This window comes from Silurus aristotelis, assembly GCF_946808225.1.
Source record: "Silurus aristotelis genome assembly, chromosome: 13".
NCBI classification, from domain to species: domain Eukaryota; kingdom Metazoa; phylum Chordata; class Actinopteri; order Siluriformes; family Siluridae; genus Silurus; species Silurus aristotelis.
In genome coordinates, this window is record NC_139586.1 from 1,137,241 (window position 1) to 1,152,028 (window position 14,788).

The 14,788-nt window shown below is 38.6% G+C and overlaps 2 protein-coding genes across 3 annotated transcripts; one reads left to right on the plus strand and one right to left on the minus strand.

The window, feature by feature from the left end:
* The first annotated feature begins 1,548 nt into the window (after window positions 1–1,548).
* Window positions 1,549–3,919, plus strand: LOC310736273 (keratin, type I cytoskeletal 50 kDa-like). Of its 2 annotated transcripts, none has more exons than XM_083559677.1 (7): window positions 1,549–2,249; window positions 2,390–2,472; window positions 2,544–2,700; window positions 2,810–2,971; window positions 3,114–3,239; window positions 3,341–3,561; window positions 3,704–3,919. In XM_083559677.1, the coding sequence occupies exons 1-7, from the start codon at window positions 1,731–1,733 to the stop codon at window positions 3,792–3,794; spliced, it is 1,359 nt and encodes a 452-aa protein (XP_083415803.1). In that variant the 5' UTR covers window positions 1,549–1,730; the 3' UTR covers window positions 3,795–3,919. The 2 variants fall into 2 exon arrangements, with proteins under 2 accessions (XP_083415803.1, XP_083415802.1); XM_083559676.1 differs by having other exon boundaries at window positions 1,670–2,249; window positions 3,341–3,560; window positions 3,700–3,919.
* A 200-nt stretch (window positions 3,920–4,119) lies between these two features.
* Window positions 4,120–11,044, minus strand: LOC310736278 (keratin, type I cytoskeletal 13-like). The gene is made up of 7 exons (XM_083559686.1): window positions 10,568–11,044; window positions 9,766–9,848; window positions 9,539–9,695; window positions 7,799–7,960; window positions 7,579–7,704; window positions 6,219–6,436; window positions 4,120–5,783 (listed from the first exon to the last, which is right to left on the minus strand). Exons 1-7 carry the CDS (start codon window positions 10,907–10,909, stop codon window positions 5,765–5,767), a joined length of 1,107 nt encoding a protein of 368 aa, XP_083415812.1. The 5' UTR covers window positions 10,910–11,044; the 3' UTR covers window positions 4,120–5,764.
* Between the last annotated feature and the right edge of the window lie 3,744 nt (window positions 11,045–14,788).

A 14,788-nucleotide genomic window follows, 5' to 3' on the forward strand; every position in this document is an offset into this window, starting at 1 on the left:
TGTACTGCTAGGAAAGTCAGGTGTCCCAATACTTTTGTCTGTGTAGTCTTTATGTAACTGATCATATTTCTACATGGCCTCTGTTACAGAAGCATTGCCTTTGTAAAGTTATAATTGTGCTGAAGTTTCAAACGATCCTTCTTTGTGTACAAGCAGGGGTAGAAGAAGGACAAAGGAGCTGCAGGCTATGTCATGTTCACATGTGGAGATCACATTGTTACATAATATATGTGTGGAAATTCACAAGGGCAGGATGCCCATTCAAGGCAAGGCTCCAGCCTCACGCGATCCGACATGCTCTCAGAAGTTTTATACTTCTACATTTCACACTTGATAGAACATGCACATCTGATGATCGTCACATTTTAATTCTAGGCAGCAAGAACACATTGCAGGCAAAGCAACACAGTTGTTAGAGTGTACATTCATATGGACAAAATTATTGGGACAGCTGACATCCTGCTATACGTGAATGTTGTTTTTCCTCAAATTTGTAGCACAAAGTTGGAGGGACACAAGTGTGTCTTTAGATGCAGTGGCATGAAATATTTCCTTTACTTTAACTAGGAGACTCAAACCTGCTCCAGCATTACAATACCTCTGTGCACAAAGTCAGCTCCATGAAGATCTGCTGCTACAGAGCTCCAAACCTTTCGAACATCTTTGGGATGAATGTCACCAAAGTCCTCACCTCGTCTACATTTGCATTTATGCCATTTACTTTTATTTATACATTTGATTAGCTATGGGGTTAAGGGCCTTGCTCAGGGGCCCAGTAGTTGCAACTTGGTGTGGCTGGGATTTGAACTCATGATCCAAAGTCCAATACTTTAACTACTATGCTACCATCTCCTAAAAGAGATATGCTTTACATGGGTTGGAGTGGTAGATCTTAAGAGGTGGAGCCCTGACCTTAAGCCTATAGGGATGAATGTGAACGCCGACTGAAACCCAGGCGTCCTCACATCATCTACATTGGTACCTGACTTTACTAAACTTTTAAGTTAAATTACATGCCAAAGAAACGAGTAATTGCCGTGATCTTGTAGAGGAAGGTTTGAAAGATTAAACAGTTGGTCAGCCTGGTAATAAATGGATATATATGGCGAAACAGTGAGCCAAAACACTGCGAAATGTCACAGTCGAAAACGGTGAACAAAAAAATCAAAGACAAAAAGAGGGTCTGTTTCGAGGAGGTTGAATTTCCAGGCAAAACAGCCAACATTGTAACGAGGTTTTAGTTTACTGCTTGCGAATGCTGATCTGCTCCAGCTTTCACTTGTCTTGGGAATAATAAAGCATTAGTCTCAAAAGCACATAGTGAAACATTTAATATGATATACAAAGTATACATTAAGGAATATTATGTATTGGAATGTACAGTGTTTGCATGTGCATTAGGATTTGTATAATGTGTGCATGTATTTCTGCACAAAGCTTGTGGGTTGTACTATTTTAACTTTGCAATAGCAAAATAAAATTTGCATCTTGTATAAATGCCTTAGGGCTTATACACTTGTGATGACAGGAATGTGTCCTGTTTGTTCTCGTCTTTTCATGCTCTGCGGTGTTCTAATGGAATCCGATTGTCGGATGAATACTATTTGCATAACTGGAGATTGGAGAGTTGCATTTTTTTTCTCTGCAGGGCAACATATAAAACCTCAACCACAGCCTCTCTCTCAGCCTTCACCAGAAAGAGCGATTCCTTGCTATACAGTGCAGCCATAATGAGCTTTTCCTCCGCATCCGGATCCTTCGGTGGAAGCTCCTTTCGGAGCCCTGGTTCTATTAGATCCTCTAGTGGTTTTGCAGTGTCTAGTGGCCGTGCCCCCAGCATGTACGGTGGTTCTGGTGGACGTGGTGTGCGAATCTCCACCGTTTCTAGCTCCATGTATGGTGGTGGTGCTGGTGGTGGTGGTGCTAGTGGTATTGGTTCTGCAGGGCTAGGTTTTGGTAGTGGCTTTGGATTTGGAGGTGGTGGAGGTGGAGGTGGTTGTGTAAGCAGTGGGTATGGATTCGGTGGGGAACTTGCTGCTGGAGATCCAGGATCTGTGACAACCAGTGAGAAGGCCACCATGCAGAACCTGAATGACCGTCTGGCATCTTACCTGCAAAAGGTTCGCAGCTTGGAGAAGGCCAATGGTGACTTGGAAATCAAGATCAGACAGTTTTTGGAAAACAAAGCCTCCCCTCATGCCAGAGACTACTCTGCTTACGAGGCCACCATTAAGGATCTGCAAGATAAGGTACCATTTATGATCATTTGATTGTGGAATAAATAGAATTCTATGAACGTTTGATATACGTTATTGCAGACATGTCGACCTACAGAAAAAAAATGCAAGTAGATAATAGATTGTGTGATACATTTTTACTGCTTTTACAGATCCAGGCGGCTACCAGAGATAATGGAAGCCTCTACCTGCACATTGATAATGCGAAACTGGCTGCAGATGACTTCAGAACCAAGTATGTATTCAGGAATTTACACTTTCTTTATGAAGATCTTCCACCAGTTTCTGAGAGTCTCTGTGTATCAGGTATGAGAATGAGTTGGCGATGCGTCAATCGGTGGAGGCAGACATCGCTGGGCTCAGGAGCCTTCTAGATGAGCTGACATTGACAAGGTCAAACCTGGAGATGCAGATCGAAAGCCTTAAGGATGAGCTGATTTACCTCAAGAAAAACCATGAGGAGGTGAGCCCTATGATCGGCCAAAAAGATGTTTACTCAGAGATGTTTAATGCTGTCAAAGGCAAGTACATTTCTTACTTGAATTACTTTATTCACACTCACTTTCTATTAGGAACTGGAAGCAATTCGTAACACAATGTCAGGTAGTGTGAACGTGGAGGTGGATGCTGCACCTGGTGAAGATCTGAACCGTGTTATGGCTGAGATTCGTGAGCAGTACGAAGCTGTGGCTCTTAAGAACAAGCGTGAACTAGAGGGCTGGTTCCAGACCAAGGTGAAGCAACGACTCAGATGTTTTTTGTTTTGTTTTATACCAAGTGTTCATGGTGTTCTTGCGTCAGCATGATCTTATTTATTTGAAGCTAAAGTAAGAAAGAAAGGAATATTGTACTGCTTTAACTACTGCTTCTTTGCAGATTGATAATCTAAATAAGGAGGTGACCACCAGTACAGAAATTCTACAAACATCCAAATCAGAGATCAATGATGTCAGACGCACTTTGCAAGGCCTGGAGATTGAGCTTCAATCCCAACTCAGCATGGTAAGTTATAGTGTATTCTATTGGAACACTTGAGCATGTCACTCTCAATCTCCATCACTTTTCCAATTCTATTTCCTTCTCATTTTTCATCTTCCATCTAGAAAGCATCTATGGAGGGAACTCTTGCAGATACAGAGAACCGCTACGCCATGAAACTATCTGGATTGCAATCTCAGGTAACACAGATGGAGCACCAGCTGTCTGAGGTCCGAGATAGTACAGAAAGGCAATCTCAGGAGTACAAGCTTCTTCTGGACATTAAAACCCGGCTTGAGATGGAGATCGCTGAGTACAGGAGGCTGATGGATGGAGAAGTTGACAGGTAAGAGGAAACTCTATAAAGGAAACTAACACAAATTACAGGAAGTAAATTATTCCAATTGTTCCAAAGTGTTTTCAATCAAAATATTTTCATCCTTGCGCCCACCATGTTTCATTAATAACTGTGTTCTTCATTACTGCAGTGGCAAAACGAGCAGCACCAAAACTGTGATGGTGAAGACCATCGTGGAAGAGATGGTTGATGGGAAATTGGTGTCCTCTATAACGACTTAACTTCTGAGTGCCTACGATCAACACAATGATACAGCGTTCATTTCAACCAAAATACATGCAAATGTCTTTGTGTGAAATGATCTGGACTGAAAGAAGGAAATAAAAATGACTTTCGGACTCATTGACATGACGACTTCTGCATTTCATTACATCCACATCTCCATTCAGAAATACTAATAAAAAAAAAAAAACATTAATCATGTTGCAGAACTACCACAAGTGTTACACAGTGCAATTACAAAACAATATTCACCGAACAGGAAGCAATATATTCTGAAAAGTTACTTATGACATGCATTGTCACTATGACTCAGGATTTTATTTAGTTATTTGTTCAACTTAAGCAATTAAAAAAAATTCTCATTTAAAATTAGCAGACCGTAGCAGCCCAGTATTTGGGTGTAATGCCCACAAAGAGTTTATGTGTATGGTTGGTTTGTGTTTTTTTTTTTTTTTTTTACCCATTCTTGTGCAATACCAGAGAAGCGTCAGCAGGACGAGTCTCTGGAGGCTGCATTCATGGTTGTTGATGACCAGGTTTTACTGGCAGTTCTTGTTTATTTTTAATATTTGCCTAATAACAATGTAAACTGTTCGTTTGCTAAAGAAACAGTGCACAAAGCTAATTTGGTGTCATAGTTTTTTTATTTAACTTTAAAGGTTCACAGTGTATTTATTTGTTAATGAGTATTATTTTACTGTCTTATATATAGTAATATACTGTATGGTTCATACATATAAGGAAAAAATAGCATAACAAATAGAAATAATAGTATCATAATGCTGGTACAGAAACCAGAAGGGAAAGCCGAATATATGCAGATGTTATTACAATATCTGTCTTTGATTGGTGTGAGGAACAGAAGTATAAATCGATGATATTAAAACTAGGCATTATGATTAGGTGTGCATGCTCTTTGAGAAGAGATGATGGTCTCCTGGATTTTTTTTTAACCAAATACACTTTGAGTATTTATGCTGGACAGGCTGTAGACCTGCATAAATAAAATATTACACCAACTTGATTGTAAAGGTCTCACCACCAATATACAATAACCCTGATTAGCCTAAAGAAAAACCATGCACAATTCTGGGAAAAAGTTGAGACAGGTGACAAAGACTTGAACCATGAGGACAGTAAAAGGTTACAGACTAAACAGATTTCCTTTTTCAGACACTGTGTATCTGCAGATCCCAGTTGGCATTTGTTTGATATTAGCTAAAAGGTTGACTAAGTAGGACTAATGACTTGTCTGCAAACTCCAGGTCTGTGGCAGTAGATGTGTCTGTAATAGTACACATGGGTTTCTCAGGTCCTCATGTTTCCCATCTATCAAACACTAGCAATGATGATATTGAATATCTATGACCATTACTGAATATCATGAAATCCTGTTATACAGTTTAGCTTATGTGTTAGCCAACAGACTTAGCTAGTCGGCTAACAAAACGATTTAAGTTATGAGCCACTTTCAAGTATTTTTTATGAATGCATTCGGTCCATGGTCTGAGCTCTGCAAACAGACCTTTATTAGGTTAGGGTGAAAGAACCAACTTTATTAATGTGTGTTTGTGAATCGTCACTAATTTTGTGTCAGTGTCTCGCAGCTTTCCACCACCTTTATCACAGCAATCTTCTTTAGAGTGACTGTAAAAAGAAAATGATGATTAACATGAAAATGTTTATTTGCTGAGGGACAGAGTATCTACTGGAGCGCTGATTTTACATGAAAACATAATTTTAGTCAACAAAAGTCATCATGAATATAAAATGGCTACAACAGAGCTATGCATTATAAAATGTGCTCCAGATGTGTGTACAGTTGTGTTTAAAAAAGATGTTTTTGTCCAAATCATAACTTCCTTGAATAAACAAAAAGTCAAAAATGTGAGGTTGTAAGTGAGTACATGGCAAAATAGTGATTTATTTTAGCAAATGTAGCTTAAAATCATTCAGAACAGAAAAGACGTCACTCACCTTTGGCATCGCTACAAAAGAAAAAGAAAAAAGAAAAGAGTAACGTTAGCGCCACCCATTGAATACAATTGTAACACAGTATCATGAATACTTGACATGAATCCACCACCATAAGCAGCAGCACACAGTAAAATATACAAAATATTAACAAATCTATATTTAATTGATATCTTTCCTTATAGATCTTATTCGATTTGGTTGATCCCTGCGTATTTATTCATATGCAAACTAATAAACGAATACAAATCAAATAAGACTAGCTTAATAGCTTGTGAACAGTATATGCCGAGTCATCACTAGCTCATATATAATTAACATCATTAAGGACTAATTGCCTGATTATCCATAATACTGTTACCATACAGTGTTACCAAACAAACTGCCAAACCCAATCCAATAAAAAAAAAAAAATCAAATATACATAAATGTTTAAATGTGATAATCACCTGCCCTTTGCCTCCAGCAGTAACCTATACTCATTGATCTCAGTCTCCAGGTTGTTGTGCACCTCCAACAACACATCGTATTCCTGTTTGGTTTGCGTTATGTTCTCACGTATCTGCTGGAGCTGGGGAGATTTCTCGGCGAGGATTTTATTGAGGTCTGCTAACTTTTCCGCGTATTGAGTCGCCGTGTCCTGTAGACTTTCCTTAAGGGACATCCGCTGTGAAAAGAGTTTGGACTTGAGCAAGGCCCGTAACTACACTGCGAACTGTTTGTCTATTATTCATGAATCACAGATACATTAAGTGAATGGTGAAAAGTTTTATGTGACATAGTTCAGTGAGGTGCAGTGGCTGATGGAAAATGAAGATCAGAGACAGATTCTAATAAAGTACAAGATAAGACAGTAACCTGAAATGCATTAAGTGAGACAATAAGTAAGGTGTACGATGAATCTATGAACGAGTACCAATAAGCTACATAAGGACCATGGTCTACATTATCTATCACCCCCTACATGTCACATGACTAAGTCACATTGATCAATCACACCTGATCTTCTGATAATTAGCACTTGCATATTGCTTCACATGTCACAGCACTCCTTTTTGTCTCATCTTGTTTATATCCATGGCTGTGATTTCCTCTTGAACAAGATCATATTCAGGGTTTTTGTCATGTTTCACGGTGATTTGTTTCTTTCTGAAGGAAAACTAGACTCCTAGATCCGAGAGCTCCAAGACCAGTCCTGGATATTTAAATGAAATACCATGCTAAATGATGATTTAAATACGCTGTAGAATACTCTCATTTTCCTGAATTATTTCCAGTGGTTGTGCCACCCCTGATCCAGGTGCTTGAAGGGAAAAAATCTGGATAGCATTATTTCCACACTCTTAATATACTCCTAATGTGTATGTGAATCATGTGGGCAGCACACTGCTTGGCAGGGATATGGGGTTGGGTTCGATGCATCACGTAGCACCGAGAACTCAGACATTATGGCTGAAAAAGAGTGATTTTTTGCATGACAGTATGCCACCTGGCAGGACAAGGCTCCTGCCTTTACACGCTGCTGCAAGATTGAAAAACGATCCTCCTGTTTAATTAGCAGGACAAGAAATGACTTATTTTTTGGGTTGCAGATGAAGTCAGACACTCCATAGACTTGAAAAAAGTGTTTTTTTGGGAGAACATCTGATCCTATTTACAGAGAATTGGACAGAAAACGACTAGAGTTTGCTTAAAACAAAGGTTACATGAGCTCACCTGGCAGTATGTATAATTATGTATAATAAATATTTAAAACCCTCACTGGACACTGTGGTTAAATAGAACTAAAACGTTTGGGTGTGCACCTACCGTACTGTGTTGGGTCTCAAGTTCAATCTGCAGTCTGTGGAAATAGCTGTTCAACTGTCTGAGTTCTGTATTGACGTGCTCCAGATCCTCCGTCTCTACCATGCGTTTTCTTTCAATTGAAGAAATCTATAAAAGCACAGATTTGTAAAGGACTTATTGTAATTACCTCCTGATGATGCAAAACTAATTAGCACAAGTTAATGGTTTATTATTCTGGTACCTTTCTTTGGTACCATGCCTCCAGGTCATTCTTATGCTTGTCAGCTGCAGCCTCATATTGTTCCCGAATCTTCATCAAAGTCTCGCTCAGGTCGGTAGATGGTGCTGCATCTACAGAAACTTCCACTTGGCCTGCAGCCTGTTCATGGATCTGAACTATCTCCTAAAAGACATAGTGAAAAACAATTTTCAAAGAAGATACACACATATGTGGTTTTCAATTATTGTATTTATAATATAAATATATATAAGAATATATAGGTATATTCTTTCTCCCTTAGTGGCTTAAAACGCACTTTATATCATATGTGTTTGGACACGGAATTGTAAGATTTACTGATTTGCATCGATGCATCGGAATAAATGATGTGATGTAACGATTAAAAAATGTGTGCGTCAGATAGTTGCTATTTACATTGTGTGCATAATTTTTAACATATTTGCATCGGTGTTACGTCTGAATATGACGTATGTTGAATCGATTCGAAATCGGATCGCACTGGTAGCTGCATCATATCTCTCATTAATGTAAACTATCCTTGGCTATGCATTGAGATGTGAATGACAGCGGCCTCAGCTATAGAGATGCAAATCCCTAATATGAACCGCACCCATATTCTTTTTGTTTTCTGCCAGTAGGGGGCAGAATGAAGACACAAATGAGGAGGAAGAACGGCTTGTCTAGCCAGATTCCATCCAGCTTTCCCTCCTTTCAATCCCTTTCACCCACTTAACATATGCACATTTATTGCTCTGTAGATTCTATGCAGTATGGTTTTTAATAGCTATTAAACTCTGAGCCATCATTTTTTTTTAACCATATCGTAATTGTGTTTGCCCACAATGATTATGTTAAATAGCTGCCAAAACTTGTGTCTCTCACAGGATTGCCCATGGTTTTAGTCGTGTTTGTTACTCTTCAGTGTGATATTTCCATGGTTTTTACTACTGTTATAGCATAAATATTACAGTTGTACCCTAGTAACCATGGTAACCATGGTAACCACGGTCATGGTAAACTGTCGTTTGCAAAACAAGGCTCTTTGTTAGTAAAGCAGAAACCAGCGGATGACTAATACGAATTTTATGTCAGTTTTAAGTGATAGAGTAATATTGTCCTGACTTAAAATGCACAACCGAGAGATGTGCACGCAGCTGAATGGTTATACATGAGAGAAAACGAATGAGCGAGGAGAGAAAAGGGGGAAATAAACACTACATTAGTCGTACAATGTTTCCCATGGAGAGACCTCAATGTTTTTGTCAGTTTGTTCAGCTGAATGCCAAAAGTAGTACCAAGACAAGTCTATATTTGAACCAAGTCGTGTTGTTCTTTAAACCTTCTATACTCTTTCTTAGAGGGTACATGACTGACCGACGTCATCTGGAATATGGCCGGATATCTTCAGAAATGTGAATTCGATTTCACTAAGGATATTGACCTTTATTACATTCAGTCAAAGCAAATTAAAACAAGCATGTTGCATTGCATTGCACATTCCAGGTTGTGTGTGAGGAATTTCGAGGAAGATGGAGTGAAGAGCTAGATATGGCATGAGTGAAAAATATCACATAGTGCTTCCACAAAGCCTTGAAACACCTGTGAGTTATATTTCCTCTAACAGGAAAAAGTGTCATTTAAATACTGCGAACTTACGCCTCGTTTTATAATAAACCTTCTTCACATAAAGAACTGCTGGAATACTTAAAAACAATCGGTCATTCAGGCAATCGATTGTACCTCTTCATGGCTCATCTCAAGTTTGATCCGCTCTTCCCTCATACTTTCATACTCCTGTTCGAGAACTGAGCGAGCCAGGGTGATCTCATCCATTATCTTCCTGCTGTGAGCAGAGTCCTTCTCTACAGACATACGGATGTATTGCTCGAACTCGTACCTAAAGTGAGGTCGAAGAATTAATAGAGGAATACAATTAGTGTGTATTATCCATATTATTGTTTACTTACTTGTTTCTGATATCATTTGCCGCCAAAGTGATGTTTTTAATACAGATTTCAGTCGCACAATTGGACTTGGTGATCTGCTGAATCTGTGGAAGAAAGAATTTGTGCTTATGCTATAACCATTGTCACAGTGATGACGATAATACTGAATATTTCCATATTAGAGTAGGTTATGGAGAAAACTGGGAGGTCGTAGCTAAGTAGTTAAGGCTCTCGGTTATTGTTCGGAAGGTCAGGATTCAAGCCCCAGGAAATCCCAAGCTGCCACTCTTGGGTCTTTAACCCCCTGTGCTCCAGGGGTGCTGTATCATGGCTGAGTCTGTACTCAGCTGTCTGTACTTTGATCCATCTAGTTGTGTGCTGTGATTGAAAACAAAATATGCAGCCTCACTGGCTCTTATCTTCTGCCCTTATGCAGATAAGATACGCTAGATGCCTACTCTTGCGACACTTTCATTGGTAGAATGTTTTAAATGAATAACTAATTATTTATCTATTTATATCACTCAGAATCAGTTTTAAAGCTCCAACTATTGCCTTTTCATCGATTCGTATGACTCGAGATGTTCAAGTGCAAACAAAAGACATGAAATTACAACCTGATCAAGAAGCCATGTAGAATAAGAACAAGAACCTGTTTTTGCAATATGAGTGTATGGGAGTATAATACAGAAGCCATTCCTGAATAATATATATATTTTTTCAATGATCAGCGATTATGGCAATGAGATTAGGTGATATTAATAAAATGAACAATTCTTGCATTCTGGGTTTATATTTATTGTCTTTTTTTTTTTTAACTCACCTGGTCTTGTAGGCTTTCAATGGTAGCCAAATATCCTGAATAATCATGGGACACCACAGTCTGGCTTATACACCACTCCATAATCTTCTTCTCAAGTTCAGCATTTTTACTCTGCAGTGAGTGCACCTTCTGTAGAAAGGATGCCAGGCGATCATTTAGGTTCTTCATGATGGATTTTTCGTTGCCTGAGATGTAAAAAATCTGGTCATCGAAAGGATTATAAGATGGCTGAGTTCCACAAAACAAACGAGGCTTAAGAGGTGAGATATATGTTCCGTGGCTCCCGGTCCCTCCATACACACTGAAGGCTTTGGTGCTGGAGTTTTGAACTGAAAAAGCCATGTTGCTGTTCGGAGAGAGTTCTCTAGTAAAGAATAAATGTATCTAGAAAGCGCCTGCTTGCATACTGCGTTTAAATACCTGGTATGGGTTTCGTGCATGAGAAAAGACAGGCGCATACCCCTACTTCTCCTTTTATGGCAGTTAAACATCTTTTCAGGTTAGACACCTGCATTTTCATGCCATCAGTGTCGTGATAATATCACAAATAGCATCTGTGCCCATTATCATAAACGTTTACTCATTCAGGGTCACCAGTCAAAAAACGCTTTTTTTTTTGTCATTTCGTCTAGATGAAATGTTGAGCATGTGGATTTTCAGATAAGAAACCTTTTCTTTAGAAAACGACTCATCCAACCTGTTAACGGGGACGTGTTTTAGTGACAATGGGCTTTCACAGAAGAGCAGATAATGTCATATGGGGTATGCAATGTAACATTTTTGCTTTCTAAGACAGCTGTAGTTGCATTTTTTATTTCATTTTTATTTTTGTGGAATACTTGATTGATCCCACAGGGAAATTGTTATCTCTTTAAATATCCAAGTGATGTTAGAAAGCTGTTAAAGCACCCCTGGAGCACAGAGGGTTAAGGGCCTTGCTCAAGGGGCCCAAGGGTGGCAGCTTGGCGATACTGGAGCTTGAACCTCCGACCATCCCATCAGTAACCCAGAGCCTCAACCACTTAACTCTCCCACCTCTCACTTTAGAGGTACGACATGCTTTATTTAGCTTTTGGGCATCCTGAAAGACTAATGTGTGACTAATGTGGGTTTCTTACATCATACAATACAAAGTCATGCCAAATAGATAACGTTCCTATAAAAAGCATTGTGTTACATTTCAGCAACATCTTTACTATATTTTAAGTTGGATATGTTCTAGAGTAGTCAATGTGCAGCTTGTATAGAAGTGCAGATTTACTGTCCTCTGAAAATAACTCAACATACAGCCATACATTCTAGACACTATCTGAGCTAAGTTTATCTTAGTCTGATCATACCAAGGGTTCCAGTAATTCATGCTCATGGACAGGTTTTCTTTAGCAAACTGTTTGCAGGCTTTTTGTGAGCCAGTTTCAGAACAGGGTTCCTTCTGGGACGACGGCCTGCAAACTGACTTTCTGCAGTGTGTGGCGTACGGTCCGACAAGCGAACCTTCCCATTCTGCAGCCTCTAAAGCAACGCTGCATCACTCATGCGTCTGTTTTTTGAAGACAGCTTCTGCTCCTGACGCACAGAACAAGGACTCTTTGATGGACCCAAGTGAGGTCTGTTCTGAGTGAAAACCGTCTTGGAAAACCTCTGCATGACCCTGGCCACTGTACCGTAACTCGGTTTAAGGGTGTTTCTGATCTTCTTATAGCCTCGGCCATCTTTGTCGAAAGCAAATGGTCCTGTCAAGCAGACAAAAACATGAACATGATGAATAGGACATGTGATTTTTGCATAGTTAAGAGACGTACAACTGTTATCACTTAGGGTGTACTCACTTTTGTTGCCAGCTATTTGGAGAATAATGGCTGTATGTTGATTTATTTTTAGAGGACAGTAAATCTGTACTGCTATACAAGCTGCACATTGACTACTCTATAATATGTACAAGTTTAATTTCTATAGTATTGTCCCTTGAGAAGAGAATAAAGTGGAGCTGAAATGTGTAATATATACAGTATATATAAATAAAATAAAATAATTTAAACCCTTCTTTCTCAGAACCTATTTCTCCTAGTGGATTGGCATAGACTGTGGACTGTGGACAATAATAACAATCATGGAAAGATAAATGTGAAACAAAGACTGCTCTAAAAGGTGAGGCTATATATACAGGTGTGCAAACAAACACATGACATGGTGAGGTGCAGAGGCTAATAGGAGGCGTATCCTCTGACGCTACGCATTATCATGAAAGGTCTTCATTACAAGACTGTACTACAACCATTGCTGAAGCTCTAGATTTTCTATCAATAATGTTTCAAAAGTATTTATGTTCCCAATTCCAATGTTCCAATTTATGTTCCCAATGTTCCAAAAACATCTTCTTCTATACCTGCTCCTAATGAAGACTACTACAGTCTCCACCCAGTCTTCATCCTAAAATTCAAGATGGATTATAAAGCTGGAGATTGCACTTATTTGTATTTCTCTATACCTCCTGCACTTCTCTCTCCCCCACTGCCCCTCCTCTAGACATTCGCTCATGAAGCATAAACACAACACGGTCTGATCTGGTTCAAATTGTTCTGTGTTTGCACAGGGAGGTGTAACATTCCAAATCTCCAAGGTTTTTCTTTTTGCCAAACCCAAATATTTTAGATTCAAATATGTACTTGTGATAAGACCTACTGAGACAGGCTCATAACACAGATAGACTAGTGACTAATAGACTTCAATTCAATTCGGTTTAATTTGTATAGAGCTTTTAACAATGGACATTGTCCCAAAGCAGCTTTACAGAGATAAAGGGGGTATAAAGTTGTATTAATGAGTGTATAATTCTAGTGTTTCTTATAATTGTAGGTTTATCCCTAATTAGCGAGTCAGTGGCAACTGTGGAAAGGAAAAACTCCCTGAGACTTCATGAGAAAGACACCTTGAGAGGTTTACATTAGCCATTTATGCAGTGTTTATGTAGACCTTGTCTGCCAGAACACCTGTGAGGTATGTGGATAATGCCAGGCTGTTAATAACCTGTCATATCACCTGAAGCACAAATCTTCAGCCTGGGTGTGGTATTATGGCACGGTGTATGCATTATGCATTAATAACTGTATAATTTATAATGATGTAATGTTTAACGTAACCTGGAAAAACTCATCAGACGTTAAAAAAAATAAAAAAATAAATAATAATAATAATAGGGCTTGATGAAATAATATACTTTGGAATAAACTTTAAATATATACATAATTATATAGAGACAATGTTTTTATTTAATTATTTATAGGTTAAACATATCCAAGATTTGATTCCAAAAGCTGTTGTCAGAGTTTTAAACCTATACCACTGAAGGTATTATGCCTAGAGCTAAAGGACTACATTACCCAAAAGCCCCATGCATGTCACATGTCAGTAATTGCTTCCACCTGATTCCAATTCACAATTGATCAGCACTTTAATTTCAGTCGAACCCTGCACCTTAAAGTTGGGCACACGTTTGGGTCTGTGGGTGTTGGTTTTTGCTCGGGTTTTTGCTCGATTTTAAAGAGTTCCTTTGTTATAAATATTTGCATGTTCTTGAAAAAGATCTGCTTTTGCACCCGATCTCTGACTTATTACACAGGAATCACTTCTGGTTACTATAAATATTTTAACATCAAGATGTCACCAACTCTAAAAAGGTCCTATCTAGAATGATTAAAAGGTATAAAAGAATTCAATATTTAATATATACAGATTTTATTTGTAATGTTATGTACTAGTCTTAAATAACAACCGTATAATGTGACTGTAGTTTCAAATGTCTTGCTGTAAAAATGACCACTGTTTTTTAATGACCTCACAAGTGTAGAGGACATTTTCTTCCAGCTGTGATTCATCTCTAACAGGACTATGACATGGCCCTGTTGTAAATATCAAGATGTTTAATTATATGTGATGATCATTAGGGAAGAAAATCATAGAGCACTTATTGTTTATTTAAATCGGTTCAAAATGACTAGCTTGAAATCGTTAGCCCAAAGCCTTCACACTTCAATCACTGTATAAGTGGCCTGTCATTTCTGTAATCTCTATCTCACACACACACACACAGTCTGTACACACTAATGAAAGACTGATCTTGAGAAATACTCGAGAAATACTGGGTGTGTTGCAATGGGTGGAGTAGATTGTGTGTGTGTGTGTGTGTGTGTGTGTGTAGTTTTGCCACTAGGTTATGCTGTG